The 15,000-nt window shown below is 45.2% G+C and overlaps 1 protein-coding gene across 6 annotated transcripts in view; it reads right to left on the reverse strand.

The window, feature by feature from the left end:
* Positions 1-15,000, reverse strand: part of jmjd1cb (jumonji domain containing 1Cb) — a 191,773-nt gene that overhangs the window by 62,810 nt on the left and 113,963 nt on the right. For 5 of the 6 annotated variants that reach the window (XM_084079463.1, XM_084079465.1, XM_084079466.1 and 2 more), the window contains exon 3: positions 2,616-2,729. In XM_084079463.1, the coding sequence (XP_083935589.1) occupies positions 2,616-2,729 (114 nt within the window). Of the gene's footprint in view, positions 1-2,615; positions 2,730-13,797; positions 13,828-15,000 lie in introns of those variants that run through there. The other variant, XM_084079467.1, reaches the window with a different exon arrangement.

The raw sequence follows: 15,000 nt of genomic DNA on the forward strand, positions 1-15,000 counted from the left end.
GTGTGTGTGTGTGTGTGTGTGTGTGTGTGTGTGTGTGTGTGTGTGTGTGTGTGTGTGTGTGTGTGTGTGTGTGTGTCTCTCTCTCTCTCTCTCTCCCCCACACACACACACACACACACACACACACACTGACAGATTTATAATTAAAAGAGGCTTGTTAGAGGTGTGTCAGCATAGTTAAATCCCCAGTATAAAGCTAAGAGCGTGCCAGAATGTGTGTGTGTGTTTGTCTGTGGCTTTTACGCGTGTGAAGGCATTCTATTTAAGTGTGTGCAATGCGCATGCTTCCACTTAAATGCATGACAGAGTATGAGCAAAATGTGCATGTACAGTAGGTATGTACTAGTAGTGTGTGTGTGTGTGTGTGTGTGTGTGTGTGTGTGTGTGTGTGTGTGTGTGTGTGTGTGTGTGTGTGTGGTGGCCTTCTTTGGTTAAATAGGACGGGCCTCTAGGGACAGCCCGATCAGCCCTGGGAATATAATAGAACTAAAATACATTTAAAATGACACACACACACACACACACACACACACACACACACACACACACACACACACACACACACACACACACACACACACACACACACACACACACACACACACACACACACACACACACACACACACACACACACACACACAGCCATAAATCTGTCTTGGCTCCTTACCTATAACTATGAAAGGTGATCATTGCTAAAACATATGGACAGTTTCCTGGCACATGAGGGCTGTTTGATTGTGTGCTTCTATTCAGCGAATGGAGACGTAACGGCAACGCACGCTGACATCCACTTTGTATCTTCAACTTCAACTAGAGACTTAATTTTATGACATTATTGTTAGCCTAAGGTGTTGTTGACCCTCATGGTTCCTTGGGGGGGTTCTAAATGAACCCTTACAGGTCTGTAACTCTGAGAGTGTACAAATGGAACCAAATGGACCCTTACGGGTCCATTTGGTTCCATTTGTACACTCTCAGTTCTTGAAATTAAAAAAGTTTGAGAACCACTGGATTAGAGGCAGGGAGGTACTGTAGGACTTTGGTGTTATGTGTCGCCACTATAGGTTACATGACTGTGGATGGAAACTGGAAAATATAGTATTGGCCAGTGTATTCACTACCAGTAGGGAAACCTCCACTCAACCTACACTTTTAGTTTTAGCCAATGGGGCTATAGGATCGGAGCTGAACCCTTACTGTACATCGTAGATACATCATATGTAGTATGTACTTATTTATCTGCATTGGTTTTGTTCAGTGTGTTGTTTTCTTTTATTGTTTCCTTTGCAACGCACTTTGTAACCCAGTTTTGAAAGGTGCTATATAAACAAAGTTTTATTATTATTGTTATCATAGACGACTGACGTCACAGGCTGGCCTCATGACGCGCTCCCACGATCCACATGATTAGATTATAATAAACCGGAAAACGGAAGTTCATGACAAGGGCGGAAATATTCACTGTTGTTTTTGTTGTTTGCCATCTATTTAGCATAATCAATTATTTCTATCGGAGTGAAAGGAAGCTTTGCCTTGGTCTCTGTCGAGTGTGTGTGTGTGTGTGTGTGTGTGTGTGTGTGTGTGTGTGTGTGTGCGTGTGCGTGTGCGTGTGTGTGTGTGTGTCTAATTGTCATTAATAGTCTGCAGAGCAGAACACTGTGTTCTTGCCAAAACAATGCAAGCAGCATTGTTTAGCTACACAGCAGGGGGCTGAAATACTAAACACACACACTTTTTTTAAACAATCTATACTTACACAAATGCAACCGCACACCCACATACGGACATACTGGAACACACAAATAAACCCACACATAAACACAGACGTCACACTCCACTCATGTCACACACCGGCAAATGAGTACTAGCACTTCCACAGCCCACGCAAACACACACGCACGCACGCACGCGCGTGTGTGATCTACGATTCAGTGGTGAGAGTGCTCAGCTATGAAATTGCTTAGTGGGGCAGACTGCTGCTGCACAGCGTTAGCAGCGCACGCACACACACACACACACACACGCATCTTATTCTCTCCCCTGATGATCTACGGCAGGAAGCAGAGCTACTACTAGCATTCCTGCCCTGCACAGATACAGTACATGCCATTTGCTGGACACTTCTGTCCTGAAGCACCTCACCTGACCATGAGTGAACCCTATGCATTCTTTTGTTTGTGTTGTAGCGCAGGCTGTCGCAGCTGGGAATAAATACAGACAGCACTAGCGTGGTGTCCGGGGGGTGTACTTGTACGTCAAGCTGCCTCACATGCTACGGAAACAGGAGATAACCTCCTGACCTACGCTATGGGCCACATGGCACGGGAACCATTGGTTCCCAAGGCTACTTACTCACAGGCTAAAACTCTGCGTTGTGAGCGTTGTGAGCTTGTAGATCGGTTATGTTCACTATTTATAAAACATTTTGACAATTTACTCCAATAATGACTTGCCCAAAATGCGGATGCCAGGTTGAAAGTAGTCAAGGCTACAATTATGCTATCTCTTGAGCTTTAATGAGAGAAACAATGTTACTGGCCGACACTCGGGTCATTCAACTCGGGTATTGTGTGTGTGTGTGTGTGTGTGTGTGTGTGTGTGTGTGTCATTACCTGGTATTGTTGGTAGGCTGAGTGGTCCGGCAGGAAGTCCAGCTGTCTGTCTAACAGGAACTCCACTGCCGTTACTGACGACAACAGGCTCTTTCCGACCACTGGCTTGAACGACTGAGGAGGAGAAGAGAAAGCACAAGGTCACCTTCTGACTCTGATGTAGCTCACAGAGAAACACACTTCAAATGTTCACATTGTGGTGTTTGATGAAGAGGCACACACACACACACACACACACACACACACACACACACACACACACACACACGCACACGCACACGCACACGCACACGCACACGCACACGCACATGCACACACACACAAAAACACAAAAACACATAAAAGACAAAGATTTGATTTAGAAAAAAAATGACTGGGTTGAAAACGAACTACAATAATGTGCATTCATTCTCTCTCCGTAACCACTTAAGCCATACTTTATACTTTGTCGTATGACAAAGTGTGACACGTTCTGAGCATGTTAGACTGGCTGGTTGTGTTAATTTTGAAAATGTTTGCCCCATAACTCTGAGAGTGTACAAATGGAACCAAATGGACCCATAAGGGCCCATTTGGTTCCATTTGTACACTCTCAGAGTGAACAACTCAGAGTGAACAACTGATCTTCAAGCTAACAACATTATGGACAATACTCCCCGACACTGTAGACTGATCATGACTTCATCCAATGAACATTAATTACTCATATTTTTATATTATCATGAGGGGGAAACAAACAATGAGATGATATTCTATGTATTTAGCACTTGAGCCATGTCCTGTGACGGGAACAGTCCATGTACAGCATATCTATATGAACTGGTTCTTGTGTTGATCCCAGGGGAAGAAAAAAGTTGTTTCCAAACTCATTCCTTGGAAAACGTTCAGTCAGAAGCTGTATTCGTTAATGAGCCTTATGTTCTGTGTTTGCAGGATGAGGGACATGTAGGGCGCCGATACAAAAAGACTATGAAGCTACCGGTCAAATTGCCAACAACAACTATGCCACCATACAAGATCTGTGGACCGTTTCACATGACATGGCTGTCAAGTACGCCCCTGCATTGGCTGCAGTTCAGCTAAGTGAAAATGGTGCTTTATAGAGAGACAGAGAAACAGAGATAGATGCAAGAGAAGCTAGAAAAAGAAAGAGAGGGATGAGGGGAGCTGGAAGTGCTGAGAAGCCAAGGGATGGAGAAAATGCAACGAGCCAAAGGAAACGAGAGAGAGAGCGAGCGAGAGAGAGAGAGCGAGCGAGAGAGAGAGAGAAAGAGAAAGATAGCGAGAAAGAAAAAGAGAAACAGGGATGAATAAATTAATGAGTAGAGGAAGTCTGACAGTTCAAAGGCAGTATACTACACTTTGATGTTGCCTTCTTTCTCCTACACACACACTCTCACATACACACACACACACACACACACACACACACACACACACACACACACACACACACACACACACACACACACACACACACACACACACACACACACACACTGATGTTGTGTGTCAGCCTGGAGGCCTGTGCTCAGCTGTTACTGCAGCGATATGACAGAGAGAGAAAGACAGAGGGGGGGGGGGGTAGAGTGTAGACAAGGGGCAGAATATTGTACGCAGCCGTGTAAAAGCAAGAGAGATGGAGAGAAACATTGGCTCGCACAGCAGCTTTGTAACAGCAATGGTGATTGGATCGCTTTGTAACCGAGATTGTGATTGGATAATTAATAACATCGGCCATTAATAACACTACAGCCATTCTATTCAGATGGCTTTGTCACTGGCATTCTGATTGGACTTTATAGCAGTGATTCTGGATGGACATCTTTGTAAAAATGCAATTTCCTAAAAAACATAAGGCTAATGTATAGGCTACTTGGTTGCATTACATGTTGACCAAAGCAATGCATTTCCTATTGAAGATATGCTTTTGTTGTGCGACTAATAAACTATAAACCAGCCTTTAAAGCTGTAAATGATCGCTTTTTTCATGAGGCTTTGAGGTGAGGCACTTTAAAACACGAGTTTGTAAAAGAAATAGGGTGCGTTCGGAAATTGCGCACCAGAGCGCACTCGCCTATTAGTTTGTATTGGCCAGCGCGCTCAGTGCTGTATTTCCGAACGCACCCATATATGTGTATTTACATTGAGAAGCTTCCTATGTTAAGTCAACAGAGCACAAAAGTCAAGGTTCACTGGCACCAGGTTTGGTCTGCTACTAAAAGGAAGTACACGTTTAGAGATCAACAAAAGGGGGAACTACAGCAGCGCGCGTGCGTGTGTGTGTGTGTGTGTGTGTGTGTGTGTGTGTGTGTGTGTACCGCGGTTACGTAACGAAACGAGGGCGGTGTGTGGTGATACAAAACGTTGTGTGTGAGTGAGAACGGTGACTGCCGTGACCCGCACAGCCTCGGTAACAAACACCCAAAGGTATTTGCAGCTCATGGGTGTAAGCAAAACACGATACTCTATATGTCAGGCTCTATGTCTGTTCGTCTGTCAATATGTCTGCCTTTTTTCTCTCTCTATCACGTTACCCATTTGAAGTGCCGTGCCCTCTCTCTCTCTCTCTTTATTGACTATAACGCGTGACCTCAAATATGGTTGGTAACTTATCCCATTGGTTCTCAAAGTGGGGTCCGGGGACCCCCAGGGGTCCAGGGAGGGGTACCAGGGGGTCACCAGCAAAATGTGTTAATATACAGTAGCGCCACAATAATTTGAACTACTTTAACCTTTTATACTTTTGGCTATTCAAAAATAGCAGATATAGATCTGTGTAATAAAGCCATAAAGTGTCACAACAACATCCACGGGATAGATACGGCAGTTGTGGAAGGCTCGCATTTTTATCACACGCGGCCGTGAATAGCTGCCACACTGTTGCCAAACGCTGATCTCTTATCTGCTGTCAAGAGGAAGTGGCGAGTGAGCAGGCGGCCTCAGAGAGACACACTCGATGTATTCAGTTGTACTTGGACATGTCGTAACACATGGGTCTCCAACAGGGGGTCCGGGACCCCCTACGGAGGTCCTCAGAGTTACTGCTAGGGGAGGACGCCAAATCTTTGCGTGATAGGAACTTTTTAAATTGTATTTACATTAACCACTTGACCACCCTAGCGTCCCTATTTTTGGGGGGGGGGGGGACACGTGAGCTTGTAGATCGGCTACTTTCGGCAAAGAGATTTGGTGTAGAGGGACAAAAAGAGCAGACCAAGTACAGGGTCAAAGGTCAAGTTTACTACTGAGGGTTTAACCCATTGAGACCTGGAACGCATCTGTTTTGGCTATTCAAAAATAGCAGATATACAAGCTCATAGCGCGGCACCGAGTGCCGCGCTATGAGCTTGTAGATCTGCTATTTTTGAAAAATCGTGAAAATGTGTGCAAATCTTTGAATATATATATTTTTAAAGCGAACATTTTTTACTCAAATCTTTGCTTCTGGGGGGGGTCCCTGGAACAACATAGTTTGAGATGGGAGTCCGTGGCCAAATACATGTAATTTTGGGGGTCCTCGACATGAAAAAGTTTGAGCACCACTGATATAGAAACATACATTTTTTCAGAATACTGTTGGGATTTAGGAGACATTAATGGGTTAAGTGGTTAAATGTCTGAAAATACACATTAACCTGAATCCAACCATATTCATAGAAAAGAAGGACTGAAAAACACTGAAGGCCCATGCTGTTAACAGATCCCTTAGGTGCCCGGTGCAGCATTGCACAGGCAAAATGGACGACCCTGCAAACGACAGCTATACCGCAGCAAATACAGGTGCGGAGGGTGTGCACGGCTGCACGGCTGACAGATATGTACAACAATGTAGCGCTAAAGCCGCCGAAGGCAGAAACAGATGCGCTGTGGAGAGAGAGACATTTACGACGACTGCTGCCACTGGGCCGTGCTAATGCAAGATCGATGGAGGACAACGACGCGGGACCTCTACAGTAGCTAATGCTGCAGCGCTAATGTACGCTAGATGCATGAGGGACTACCATTTGACTAATGCATCTGTCCTATTATAGCACTGCAGTGCCAATGTAGGACAGATGCACGCATGGACTTGCAACTGGCCCGACGCCGCAGCGCTAATGTAGGACAGATCGATGCATTTTGGAGGAATTCTTCTAAAACCCATTAAGACCTGCAGCCGATTCTACAAATGCCTTCTAAATCCCAACAGTTTTCTGAAAAAACGTATGTTTCTATATCAGTGGTGCTCAAACTTTTTCATGTCAAGGACCCCCAAAATGATATGTGTTTGGCCGCGGACCCCCATCTCAAAATATGTTGTTCCAGGGACCCCCAGAAGCAAGGATTTGAGTGAAAAAAAGTTTGCTTTAAAAGAATATATATATTCAAAGATTTGCACACATTTTCAGGATTTTTCAAAAATAGCCAAAGTGCAAAATAATGCTTTTTAGCTCGAATCAAAGAATGACACAGATGCGCTCCAGGTCTTAATGGGTTAACCCGAGCCGCGTTGGAACCAATACAGCATCAATGAAGTATACAGATGTGCAATAGATAGGGGGACGTGTACAACAGCAACTTCTGTATGTCCAAACATGGGTGTTTCAGGAACTTAAGGATTTTTTGGCCAGCAGTCTAGCAAGGGAGGAGGAGGTATTTGGAACAGATGCAGAATACGAGCAATACATAATACAAGCTAAAGCTTCTGCTTGGCTATGATCCGTCTGCACACAGACATTTCTAGGACGTGTAAATTTAGAACTGCCCACACACACACACGCGCGCGTACACACACACACACACACACACACACACACACACACACACACACACACACACACACACACACACACACACACACACACACACACACACACACACACACACACACACACACACACACACACACACACACACACACACACACACACACACACACACACACACACACGGCTGCCTCTGTGACTTTTCTTAAAATCCCACAAGGGTCTTCCCACACACACACACACACACACACACACACACACACACACACACACACACACACACACAACAAACACTCAAAGCAAAAGCGAGTGCTTTGAGGATATTTTGGTGTTGTGTTTCAACCAGAAGGATGACTTTAAACAGAGAACGGGCAACGCCAAAGACTATGTCATCATTAACAGAGTTCTCGAACCAACTGGTAAACATTGCTCCCTCCTTTCAAGTGGCTTTTTTAAAACGGGTCCAGATTTGAGTCTTTCACACAGTCAGTCACCCTTGTAGTTCTCGGATCTCTGACTGCCGGAGAGAGTTGTACACGTCATAACCTATTGATGAGACTGTCAGGGGCATTAGCAATGGTGTGTATACAGTATATAAAAACATTTTAAAAAGTGTCACACAAAAGTAGTGAAAATAGCAGATATACAAGCTCACAACGCCTCGCGATGCGAGGCGTTGTGAGCTTGTAGATCTGCTATTTGTTAGGTGTTGTCTTTGAATGTGATCCAAAATGGGTCAGCAGACTCAGTTTCTGATGGGTCCCTATACATCAACAAGAACAATGTATCTTCCCTCTCATCGCACACTGCAACGGACAACAACACTTTTATCTGGTTCACAGGCTTGATTTATACGGCGCATTACTAATATTATAGGATTAGCTAATGCAAGTAATACTTCATAAAGACTAGGCCATTCCCCAGTAAACTGGAAGGGCCAGGGTAGCTATTTGTAGCCTTACTGTGATCTCTGATCATTAGCAGTAGTATTCACTCTCTTCCTCAAACTGAAAAGAGCTCCCCTCCCTCCCTGATACTCTATAAGATCACGCACACACGCTCGCGCACACACACACATACATACAGACACGTTGCAGTCACAATTGGGGCACATCTGCCACAGTGTGCCAAGGGGAGAAGCATGCTGTCACTATGCATTTTAATTTAGACAGCAGGGCACACACACACACACACGGGCACGCACACACGCACACACACACACACACACACACACAATGCAACACTGTCCTTCCTGTGTGTCTCCTGTGCATGTGAGCGAGTGTGTGGATATACAGTAAATAATTGATACGTTAGAGACTAGTGTGCACACACAGTCACATCCCAAGTGTTCATTTAACTCTCGGTGTTACATTAACCCATTGAGACCTGAAGCCGATTCTACATGTCTCCTAAATCTCAACAGTTTTCTGAAAAACGTTTGTTTCTATATCAGTGGTGCTCAATCTTTTTCATGTCAAGGACCCCCAAAATGATATGTATTTGGCCGCCGACGCACATCAAAATATTTTGTTCCAGGGACCCCCAGAAGCAAAGATTTGAGTTCAAAATGTTTGCTTTAAAAATATATCTATTCAAAGATTTGCACACATTTTCACGAATTTTCAAAAATAGCAGATCTACAAGCTCGTAGCGCGGCACTCGGTGCCGCGCTACGAGCTTGTATATCTGCTATTTTTGAATAGCCCAAAGTGTAAAATAATGCTTATTAGCTCAAATCTAAAAATGACACAGTTCCAGGTCTTAATGGGTTAACAAACTCATTTCACACAGCGTGCCGTGATACAGTGCTTTAAATGAAGGAGACAACAAATAACCTGGAGACACACGCCACACACACAGGTTACACACACACACACACACACACACACACACACACACACACACACAGCCAATACACAATACAGTGATCGCTTGTTTGAATTGTTGTGTTTTTTGGTAAATGAATGGCCTACTTTATCATACTACAGCGTCACACAGAAGCATCAAAAGCAGCAGATCCGCAAGCTCAAAACGCGGCGCAAAGCGACACATTTCGAGCGGGTCGGGATGTGACGAGTGACACTGGCGCACAACAAAGAACTAAGTCACAATGAAACTTCCACCACAGTGTGACGATTACAAATACATGAGTAGAAACGCACTGCACTAACATAAAGCTCTCTCTCTCTCTCTCTCTCTCTCTCTCTCTCTCTCTCTGTCTCTCTGTCTTAAAGCTGTACTGGTACCAGGACCGAGACTCAGGTTTTTTTAAGCCATTGTGTTCTCGGGGGCTTGTGGGGAATGCAAGCTCCATGTTCTTTTCAAAACGATACAAGCAGCAGCCTGAGAATCACACTATCCACACTGCTATTTATTACGCCTCTGGAGGCTACTTCCTGTCAGCACAGGAAGACGGTAATCCACCGCTTCCTGGTTTTTCTCCATACTACTTCAGATTAAGTCTCAAGTTTTTGTTTGAGACTTGCAGTGAGTAAACACACGCACACACACCTCCACTGTACTGGCGACGTTCTCAGGTATGCCTCGCCTCATTGTGTGTGTGTGTGTGTGTGTGTGTGTGGTGTGTGTGTGTGTGTGTGTGTGTGTGTGTGTGTGTGTGTGTGTGTGTGTGTGTGTGTGTGTGTGTGTGCGTACACGTGTGTGTGGATGTGTGTGTGTTACAGCTCTAGGCTATGAGAAGGATTCCTCTACATTTTTTCCAAATGAGCCTGAAACAAAAGCTAACTGTGTCCATGCCAAAAGACAGAGAGAGAGAGAGAGAGAGAGAGAGAGAGAGAGAGAGAGCGAGAGCGAGAGAGAGAGAGAGGTACATGAAGCAAAAGCGAGTGAGAGAGCAAGAGACACATGGAGGGGGAGAGAAAAAGACATGTGCACAAGAGAGAGTAATGGAGAGTGAAATGGAGAACAAGCCATTGAGAGAGAGAGAGAGAGAGAGAGAGAGAGAGAGAGAGAGAGAGAGTCGTCTCTGCACTAATGACACTCTCTTCCCCCTATAGACGACCTTCAACTCGTGAATCCGGCGTGCAGCGTGTGCACACACAGGGTACATATGTACAGATCATCGGTGAGATAGATTATCAACACACTGACACAGACGGAGAGGGAGGGAGGGGCCGGGCGGGCGCACAGACATGGACGGCCACAGATAGAGCAGAGCCTGGAGAGAGGAGGCAAATATAGAAAACAATAGATAGAAGATGAAATGCATCCCCGCTGGGACGGGCAGGCACCCAGACACACTGTCTGCTGTGTGGGCACGAGTATCAACTCACTACTCGACAGTCAGTCAGTAAAAAACAAGGTATAGGTCAACGCAGGAGAATAGCTTCAAAGCGCGCGCGTGTGTGTGTGTGTGTGTGTCTGTCATAATTAGAGGCAGAACAATGCTGCACTGATGAGCGCTCTTTTCTAAGTGGGTCAGAGTGCAACCGCTACTCCCCAACACACACACACACACACACACACACACACACACACAGTCAGTGGTTTAGGCAGGTTGCGTTCTAATCAGCTTATTGGATCGATGGTAAATGATTTGGACTTGTCAAAACACAGCTGCCCCGACACACAAGCACAAACACACAAGCACACACACACACACACACACACACACACACACACAAAAGAAGAATATCATACTACAGTAGAGCAGACACAACAGTATGATAAGAACCATTATCTACTGTAGTTGGGCAAAACAAAAACTGACGGCTCTCGCCTCTCTGGAAGATAAAGCCACACTTTGAACCACACTCTGCCCCTGTTTGCTTTCAACTTGGTGTTTGCAGGTTGACACCCGGGAGGTAATTCAGCAGCAGCCAGCAGCTAGCTAATAGCACAGTGGCAGTGACTCCCATGAACACACAGTAGCATTGAAACGTCGGTCATGATTTGCACATTAAATATTCAACCACTTGAACCCCAAGTGTCCAAATTCTGGGGGGGGGACATAAGCCAAAAATCTGCGTCACAAATATTCACACCAGTGCAAATCCTTCCTAGCCAGAACACCCTTCAACACAAATGTTGGGACATTGCGGCCGTAGAATACAGTACTAGGAGCTGTCACGGAGCGTATCTGCTTTCAACCACCTAAACCCTAATATATACTCAATTGCCCGGTGTCCCCCCTGGGCGCCATACTAGTAGGCCAGAGGTTGCACTCTCGGAGGCACTTGCCCATCGGGGGCAAGTACAGGTCATGTTAGCCTATAATATTTAATGAAGACGGAATGCACTTGCCCATTCGGGTCAACCTTAACGCAAACTCCACTTGCCCGAACATTTTATTTTACTTGCCACGGGGCAGTCGTGCAACCGTTAGTGTCGACCCTGTCCTGTAGTATTTCACAAAATCTCTTCGACGGAAATAGCCAAACACACTGCAACGAGTTTTGAGCTTGTAGAACAGCTATGTTTGCCGAATGTTCATCCCAGAATAGGTACTGAATGATGTCCCCCCCCCCATCTGCGTATTATACCATATGTCAGCAGTAATGCTTGGTATATTATACTGTATATATATATATTTTTTTTAGTTTGCAGCAGTGGTTCTCAAAATGGATTCCATGGACTCACTGGGTTCCTTTAGGGGGGTCTAAATTGACCCTTACAAGTCCGTAACTCTGACAGTGTACAAATGGAACCAAACGGACCCTAACGGGTCCGTTTGGTTCCATTTGTACACTGTCAGAGTTAAGGGGAGACCTTGAAATGTCAAAGTTTGAGATGCATTGGTTTACAGAAAACAATGACAAAATGCCAGTAGAGAAGGCGTGGACAAAAACAAGGTGTGGAAGTGAAGGTGTGGACAGCAGTGCAATGTACTGTGTGTCACCAATAAAAACACACCCACCGTCACAAGCTGTCCCCCCAACCATATATATACATCCTGGATCATGTGACTCCACTAGAAATAAAGTCTGCTACTGTATATGTCAATACAAGAAATGAAGCACCGGGCCAACTAATAATGACTACGGTCTTTTAAATCAGTTCATCGTAAAAAATCAACGCCCTACTTGATCACACTACAGCGTCACACAAAAGCATCGAAAATAGCAGATCTTGAGCTTGTAGATCTTCTTTTTTTTTTTTTTTTAAGGTTCCTTTATTGGTATTTTCTATTTTTACTTACAGGTCAATAAAACAAAAGCATTCAATAAATGTTGTATGTTACCCATCCCACCCACCCAAAGTTGTAGATCTGCTATTTTTGAATTTGAATCCAGTTTTGGACAGGCAGTATGAGGTTTCCACCCGACAGAGACGATCTACGCTTTTAGAATGACTGAATGAATGAATGAATGAATGAATGAATGAATGAATGAATGAATGAATGAATGAATGAATGAACGAACGAACGAACGAACGAACGAACGAACGAACGAACGAAGAAAAGTTTTGATCATTTCCAAAGCGTCCCTATTCTATGTATGGCAAACATTCGGTGCTAAACAGCAGACCTACACGTTGTGACCTTGTAGATCGGCTATACTCCTGCAAAGAGATTTGGTGCGGAGGGGAAAAAAGGGACCTGACCTAGTATAGAGCCCTGGAGGTCTCCGGTTATATCAAAGTATATAGAGGGTATAATAAGTGGTTAAAACACAGGTTTTGATCTACTTTGAGCAGAGTTCAGGAAGGAGTTGTTGGCAATGTGGCAAGCAGGCACACACCCACACACACACACACGGAGCCTGCTAGACCAAGCAGACACACACACACACACACACACACACACACACACACACACACACACACACACACACACACACACACACACACACACACACACACACACACACACACACACACACACACACACACACACACACACACACACACACACACAGACAGACAGACAGACACAGGAAACAACCACAGTACACAGTGGTATTAGCGAGGTCTTCAGACACAGCTACAGGCTATAGACTCCATGGTTTAGACAAACACACACACACACACACACACACACACCCAGTTCCCAGACAAACACACAAACACATACGGAGATATGCACATTTGCACTGTCACGTAGACGTGCAAATAACACCCACACACACACACACACACACACACACAGACACACACACAGTATACACAGCGCTCTCTACACACTTACACTCATTCAAAAGGAGAGAAGAATCAACACAGAATACAATAGACTACAATCTAACAACTAGCAAATAGCATGGCTACTTGTTATCCACAGTACTATGGAGTTTGTAATAGAGTTGTTCACATGTAACTACTCTATAACTAGAGTACATTTCTCTCGACATCGTGACGAGCGAAGTTATGTGTGTAATGTTTCCAAATGAAGAAAGGGAACCAAAATGAAAGACAACTTAAAAGAGAGAGAGAGAAAGAAAGAGAGATAGAGGAGAGCAAGGACAGATCTCTAGAGTTACCTCTCCTTCGTCCTGTTCGTCTCCATACAACGCGACAAACGCCCCAAAAAGCAGAGGCTTGTTTTTACAAGTCCACAAAACTAGCTTTGATCAACACACCAAGGAGAGAAAGAATGAGAGAGAGAGAGAGAGAGAGAGAGAGAGAGAGAGAGAGAGAGAGAGAGAGAGAGAGAGAGAAGGGAGGGGTGTGTAAGGAAGGAAGGAAGGGGAGAAAAACACGACAGAAAGAGAGACAGAAAAGAAGAAAGGTTGGTTTGGTCTTGCGGCGAGGAACAGACAGATGGTTGAGGGTGAAAAGAGAAAGAGAGCAGAGTAGTAGAGCAGAGGAAAGAGAGAGAGAGAGAGAGAGAGGAGAGAGAGAGAGAGAGAGAGAGAGAGAGAGAGAGAGAGAGAGGGGAGAGAGAGAGAGAGAGAGAGTGATCTGAGTGGAGAGAGAAAAGCAGAGCAGAAGCACGAGCTACACAGCCGACATTTTAACTGCTGCTGACGCACTGAGAAAGAGGAGAGGAGAGAGGGCTGGACTCTACACACACACCCTCTCTCTCACACACACACACACACACACACACACAAACACACAGGCACACGCACACACTTCCTCTCTGCAACACAGGCTCTCTCGCTCACCACTTCCCTCTCTCTCTCTCTCCTTCACTTTCTCTCTCCCTCCCACTCCCCTATGGTTCAGTCCACTCTCCCTCCTCCCTCCCTCCCTCTATGTGTTCAGTCTTTGTACAGCAGGAGTCAGACAGAGCTATACGGATGTTGTGAAAACCTGGAGCCGGCTCACTGTTTGCCTGACGGGATCTGGGGTCAGTTTTAACCTGGGTGAAAAGAAAGCAGCACAGAAAAGACAACAAGCAGAGTGACATAAAAAGACAAGACAAGACAAGACAAGACAAGACAAGACAAGACAAGACAAGACAAGACAAGACAAGACAAGACAAGACAGACAGACAGACAGACAGACAGACAGACAGACAGAGAGACACACAATGTCCCGACATGACAGACTGTCAATCAGGCAGAAAGATGGAAGAATGGAGGGACAGGCACAGCAGTGACATCCAGCTCTGAAGCCCCTTCTGGTCTCACACACACACACACACACACACACACACACACACACACACACACACACACACACGCGCGCGCGCGCGCGAACGTGTGTGTGTGTGTGTGTGTTTGAATGCTAAAGAGAGA

Source organism: Gymnoscopelus microlampas (genome assembly GCF_963454915.1).
Source record: "Gymnoscopelus microlampas genome assembly, chromosome: 14".
Taxonomy (NCBI): Eukaryota; Metazoa; Chordata; class Actinopteri; order Myctophiformes; family Myctophidae; genus Gymnoscopelus; species Gymnoscopelus microlampas.